The 6,856-nt window shown below is 40.2% G+C and overlaps 1 protein-coding gene across 1 annotated transcript in view; it reads right to left on the reverse strand.

Annotated features, from left to right (window-relative positions):
- Positions 1-2,207: 2,207 nt before the first annotated feature.
- LOC101847676 overlaps positions 2,208-6,856 on the reverse strand; it is a gene marked incomplete in the record, with an annotated part of 12,666 nt that continues 8,017 nt past the window's right edge. The window contains 3 exon segments of the mRNA XM_005105051.3: positions 2,208-3,885; positions 4,874-5,078; positions 6,115-6,238. Coding sequence (XP_005105108.2) covers positions 2,535-3,885; positions 4,874-5,078; positions 6,115-6,238 — 1,680 coding nt within the window.

The following is a 6,856-nucleotide window of genomic DNA, read 5'->3' on the forward strand; positions in this document are numbered from 1 at the left end:
ATTGTCAAACTTTAGGAAATAATCAAAACAATACGATTAAATCACATACTTCACTAAATTATTAAACTTTTAATGACACTTTTAATATTATAAAAAACAAAAAACAAGAGGAATGAAAAAGAGTGATTACATGTATATTGCAAATCTAAAAAAACCCCAAAGTTGTGATTTTCTCTAAACAATGATGACAGTACTTAAAAAGTTAAAGGACAGTTTGATATTTATGGGTTGGAATGGTCCATGACATTTTACATTCACAGATTTTCCTCTCCTTTTTTTATGTTCTCTGAAGTCCATATAAATAAAAATTACTAGTTCTGCTCACTCGTTGACTGAGAAGACTTCTCACACAGTGCGCTGCCACCCTAAACACATGATTCTACACGCGTTTTGAAAACATTGTTGCTTTTTTTTTTTTAAACTTCTGGTGTCTTGAGAACTACAATTAGACCTTGTCCTTGAGATACAAGAGGTGAAGTGCCCCTAGTTTTGAGGATGGATCATGCTCATGCTAGGGGTATAAACATTGTTCCAATAAGAATACCATTTATCTGTTTAGAAAAATGCAACAAAAGTGTTTTGCTTTTTAAAAATATGTTTATTTTCTATGTGTCATACCAAAAGACAATAATATTCATATGGAAAACAACACAATGCATGTAAAAGTTTCAACGGCAGAAAAGTGATCAATGAAATTTTCATAGCGAGTAAAAAAATGAATGTACTAATAAATAAATACGGGAATAAATAAATGAATGAATTAATAGATAAATACATGAGTAGAGGTTAAGGGACAGATTTCAGGTTATGTAGAAGGTTCATAATTTATACCAGCAATGAACAGTAAAGTTTTCAAAGCAAGTTTGTTTTGACCAGACAACACACATAAATAATCTTGTTTGGAACTACTGGAAGCATGACAGAGACAGCATCAACTTTGAGAGCAATAATACAGGTCATGGGTTAGACAGTCATCATTTTAAAAAACCAGCAGTTGAATAAACTGTAGACCTTTAATGTACAGAGCCTACTTTCCTGTAAGGATGTGCTACATTGGCACATTTGACTATTATGATTACCATTGTTATCATTATTATTATCAATATTATTATCGTTGAACACAGTTATAACACATAATTGTACATATAAAAGTGGTTTTCCATCTTCATTGAAAATGCATTTGAGTTTGAGTCTGTTAGTACATGTAATAGTATACATCTTTGAGCAAGAAGCATGACAAATAACGTTTTGATAATCACCAACAATCAGCTGGAAGGACTTTAAGCAACCTTTTCCTCCCAATGTGTCTTAAACAACACGACAAAGAGGACCTCAAAAAGTATGATAAAGACTTCCTCCATCTACAAATAAAGTGAAACCCTGATAACGGAAACTTCATGAGACCAGAGAATTTCTTCATGTTAAGCAGATGTCATATTCAAGAAAGTTGCAATGCATAGAATAAAGAGGGGGTAAAAAACCCTGCGGATTTGAGATCCTTTTGGGATAACAGAAATTTCATGTTATATGGCTTGGTGTCAAACAAAGTCACTGGTCGCTTTGACCCCCCACTAAAGTCCTGCGATCTCCGATAAAAGACTTACTTCTCTTCCACAATTTCAATCATTTACAAAACACTTTAACATAATTCTTACAATAAATAATAAACAAACAAACAAAAAAGCTTCAATCTTCTACAACTCAGGGTTGAGATGACCGGATTAGTCCGATGAGGACTAGGCTTTTTTTCCAGATATCTATCTAAGATAGCCTAGGATGAAGAGCATGAACCCACAGGATGCTGAACGTCTGCAAGTGTTCATGATCACTCACTTTACTTGAAGCTTTATTTCATCAAAGTGTAAGGAACATGTAAATGTCAACTACCTGACTTAAAATGATAAAAGGAGCCTGAAAAATGCTCAGCAAAACATTTCTTTTAATTTCAAAGCTGAGACATCATAACAGTATCCTTAAAGATGGAATACATTTCTTGAGGACAAGTTGCAATTAGAACTTGTATTTGTTCTATGCTATTTAACCGTCATATAATTGCGCTGCAATCTGAGGATTGTGGTAAAATTTTATATTTTTGAAATAATAATTTTCTTTAAAAATTCCCTTCCATCTTTATTGTTTTACTCACATCAAGGAGCATTCACATATATTTTCAAAAGTGTAAAAATAGGAAAATCAAAATTAACCTATGAAACTGAAGAGCTCACAAAAATGATATAATTATACGATCGTTACAACGCGCAGCGCAATCTTAACGATCGATAAATAACGCGGAACATATTCATGTTCTTGAGTTACGATCTTCTAACTGATCTTAAGAAGAAATCCATCTCATTATGCGTTGAAGTGCTTACAGTAAGTGTCCCTGTTCTACCTCTGATAACTAAAAGTATCTAGTGGGGAAGATTGAAGAAAATAATCTTCACACACGATTTGTTGTACAGTATTAGTACTTTTTTGGTGCTATCATTAAGCTTTATCTTATTGTGTGATCAAGCCAGGTTATTAGACATGTTTCAAGTGGTGTCAAAGGAAACATCACAAAATTCCATGGGCGGGGCAGAAGGCACAATGAGTGTGGGCAGCTCTTGGCAGTTCCGCCTCTCCTCAGAGCTGTTTTCACGCTCATTGTTCATTCTCCTCTGCATCAACGGAGAAGCCGCTCGCCTCAGTTGGGCGTTTGCGTCACTGATGCTGCGTGGTCGACCATCACTGTTCTGTATCGACGAGTCTGTAGCGCTTCGATGCACTCTGTGTACCTCTCGGTTAAGAGAGCTTTCCTCGTTGCTTAAGACATGCCTGAGGCTTTGGTGCTGTCGCACACCTTGAGAATAGCTGGAGCTGTGTGGATTCCCCCGGAGGGCTGCCTCTTCACTAGCATGTCTATGTCTATTGGTCGCCTGCCTTGCCATGTACAACCTGTTGTGATCGCCACCACTGTTGCTCTTGGCGAGGACTCGATGTTGTGTTGCTGTTTGTGCCGCAAAGCCTGAGGCTTGATGTTGAGCGTTGTTGTAACTCCTCGTGGATGACCCAGAACTGCCAGATGGTCGCTGTGCACCCAGGGGAAGTAATGGTGGCATGCATGTTTGCGACACCTGTGCTCCGGATTTAGGATTCCCATGCCCATGCTCATGTCCAGTAGCGGCTCCTGAAAACTCATCTTCTTGCCACACACTAGAGTCATCAATGGAATTCTCATCAGAGAGTGAGAGTGCAAATGTAACCTTGGCTAGCTCATCCATCGAGCTTGTGGTTGACGAGGACTTTCTACTCAAAGCTTCTGGAGCCACTGCGGTCTCAGAAGAAACATCTTGAGTGGTGTCTCGGTGTACCGGTGGCACTACTGTATTGTTCGTAGGTGGGGAAGCGACATCTTGCAGAGGAGGAACAACCACACTCTCATATGCTGGAGGAGGAGTCATAACAGCTGCGTTCGGATCATCGACAGACTCATGGAAATGTCTGTGCATGAGGTATGAGGCCAGAGACATATCCGCATCACTGTGGGAGCGCCTCCTCAAACTCTCTGGTTCTTCGACCTCAAGCTGGTCTGAACCCTGTGGCCTTATTCTGTGTCTGACCTCTTTGGCGCTTCGATGGCGTCTCCTGCTCAGGCCCCCGTCCGCACCCTCACCACCAGTGGCTCCCTCCTCTCCCTGATAGGCTGGGAACACAATGTTTTCAAATTGTGGGGGAGGGGTAATGTTGTTCATGAGCAAAGCAGCACATGCGTCATCAAAGGAGGGGGGTGGGGTTAGTGGAGTGGGTCTGGGCCAGTCTTTGCAGATGTCAGTGCATTTGTGAAGCTTGAAGAACTCAGTGATGCCATAGTCCCCTTTGTCAAATACTCCATACATCTTGTATCTGCAAACAATAAAAAACCCAAAGTTAATGTTTAGGTCAAACCATGTGGCTTTGGTGGTCTAGAGGTTACGCTGCTGAGCTCACAACCAATTTTAGGTCGTCGCTGGGAATCCCATCAGGGGCCCCATGTTGTGTGCTTGGGAAAGACAAGTACACAAAATTTCCTCACCTCATCCAGATCGAAATGTTTGCCTGGCTACAGAAGGCAAAAGATCTTGTCAGTTTGCTTGTGTTTGAGCACGTACTCTGCTGTATTCTCCCTGGGAAGCAGAGAGTGTTTCTGGGTGTTCTTTGATCTGCTGGGATCATGGTACAACTAGTTGTAAAGCGCAGAGAGCATCCCATAGAGCGTGGATATACACTGCACAACTGCAGTTATTGTAATCATTTATTATTAATTCTTAGGAAAATGCAGAAGCAGACTCACACCCAAAAGTCACCAGCTCATGTACACATGCTATACATCTGGAACAAACCCTTAGATCCATTTACATGCCTCAGCTTCAGAAATTATTCTGTCGGCGAGTAGAATAATTTTTTGTTTGTGCACCCATAAAGGTGACAGTGTGACATGTCTTTCAATGTATCTCCTATTTTCCTTCCTTCCTGTTCTTTTCTCTATCCTTTGAGCAATGTTCTCCTCCTTTAAATGATCTACATGTATTTATTTGAATCCAGAAGAGCATTTAACTTGTACAAAAAGTACTTTTGCTTGGAAGTCACCACTGGCAGATCCTATCTTCTTTTCTTTCTCTCTATTGTTTCAACTTGTCTGTCTTTATTTCTTCCTGCACTGTATTATGACCATTATCTTATTAGTGTGTTCGTGTTTCTCTTTATTCAAACTCAACCCATGAATGACCCAGAGCTGACAGCTAATGGTTGCTGTGCGCAAAAGGAAAAAACACAGTCAAGCATGTTTTGTGACAAAATACAAATAACCAAAGACACAAGGACTGGGAGCAATCTTAACTTATTCTCAACCTACCTAGAATGTATGATGGAGTCAGTGACAATGTACAGCGTCTTTCTCGACGACTGTTTAGTTCTGACCACACCCTGGAAGTCACAAGCCACCAGACTCTCACAGCTGTGCATGTAGGTGAAGTGAGAAAAGGTCTGTAGGTCGTCGGAGTGCGCGACGTCATCAACGTCTCGGGAAGTGGACCAGGGGCAATAGCGAGACATCTGGCCTGTGGGTGGGGAAGGTGTGGCGGTCATCATACTGAACAGCAGCATCGTAATTATACTGAACATCAGCATCGTTATTATGCTGGATAACAGCATCGCCTTTTCATGTATACTGAACAACACCATCGCCATTATATTGAACAATATCATCGTCATTATACTGAACAAAACAATATCATCGTCATTATACTGGAAAACAGCATCACCATTATACTGAACAACAGCATTGCCATTATACTGAACAACAGCATTGCCAATATACTGAACAATATCATCGTTATTATACTGTACAACAGCATCATCATTACACTACAACAGCATCGCAAACTAGACTGAGTGAAAAGGAAACACATGAACAGGTGTCGTTTGGTTGAAGGTTTACCGCAATGTTTCTTGTTCGGTTGATAGCAATGCCTTCTTTACTAGTTTAGTAGAACAGATATTGGTTGACAGTCTACCGCCAGGCAGGTCCGATAACTGCTTCAGTTGAAGGTCTACTACGATGTTTCTGGTTGATACAGGCTTGAAACTGTCATTGGCTCATGCCACTAATGGTCAATCGGGCAGGACTTATACTTTCAACTCAACCAGCACCCATGAATACAATCGGGCTTCTTTTGCAAAGCAACAGACAAAAGTTGACAGACCGATTATCAACGGTACTAGATACAAAACGCAAACACTAAATATAATACCAGATTCAAAAGACTTACGATAAATCAGGAGGTTGTCTAGAGGTGAATGCAACTGGTTTTCATTATTTTCTGCTGCCTTTGTTCCCTTAAAAATACCCTACCGTACCAGAAAAACCAGACAAAATAAACATAACATATTGTAGGGGCCTACTTATCCGGGATTAAACAAACTGGCCTTACATTGGATGACTTTCTGGTTTTTCGCAACAATAATCAGTTTTTCATGAAAAAAAAACACAGAACATGTTTTTGCTAGGTTGGCTTAAATGACACATGTTCCAACGAAACTTCCCAATTCTCAGTGCAATATTTGAATAAGCTGCCATCAAAAGCAAAAATGTACCTGTGATGTACTCCTCTATCGATATCCACTCGTCTTTGCTGAGTCCTCGATGACCCCCACGACCTTCACGCCAGTTCTCGAACTTTGACACTTTGTCCATCTCCACGATCCCAGGAAGGACGATCTGTTGACAAATCAGACAAACACACATTGTTATTTTGCTGCAAGGAAATGTTTCAGACTTGTGGGTACATTGTATTTTTAAAAAACCCCAAAGTATTAGTAAGAATTTCACGGCATTTTACAAAACAATAGGGTCATATAAGTGCCGAAGATTAGCGGTTTTACAAGATAGTAACAAGAGCAAACAGAAAAAAGAAGGAGGAACGATCAGGGCGATAGATGTTACTGTTAGATAGGAAAAAGAAGTAAATTACACCAGACCACCCGCCAACCACACACATTTGTATCATGTATGGAAACTGTTGATGTTGTTGTTGTTGTTGTTGTTGTTGCTGCTGCTGCTGCTGTTATTTGCTGGCTTAGCTCAACGTAATCTTTGCGGAGGTGCATGTGCACACACACGCACACACACACACACTCACACACACACACACACCACACACACACACACACACACACACAACACACACACACAAACACACACACGCTCGAGCGCACAATTCACGTCTCTTCTATCATTATCTTAGATTATTTTTCAGACAGTATAATTAGCACACACTTATTTATTTGTGGTTCTTTTAGAAAATTAAATATTCGCACACGCACACACACACACACA

Source organism: Aplysia californica, unplaced genomic scaffold, assembly GCF_000002075.1.
Source record: "Aplysia californica isolate F4 #8 unplaced genomic scaffold, AplCal3.0 scaffold00450, whole genome shotgun sequence".
Classification (NCBI taxonomy): Eukaryota; Metazoa; Mollusca; class Gastropoda; order Aplysiida; family Aplysiidae; genus Aplysia; species Aplysia californica.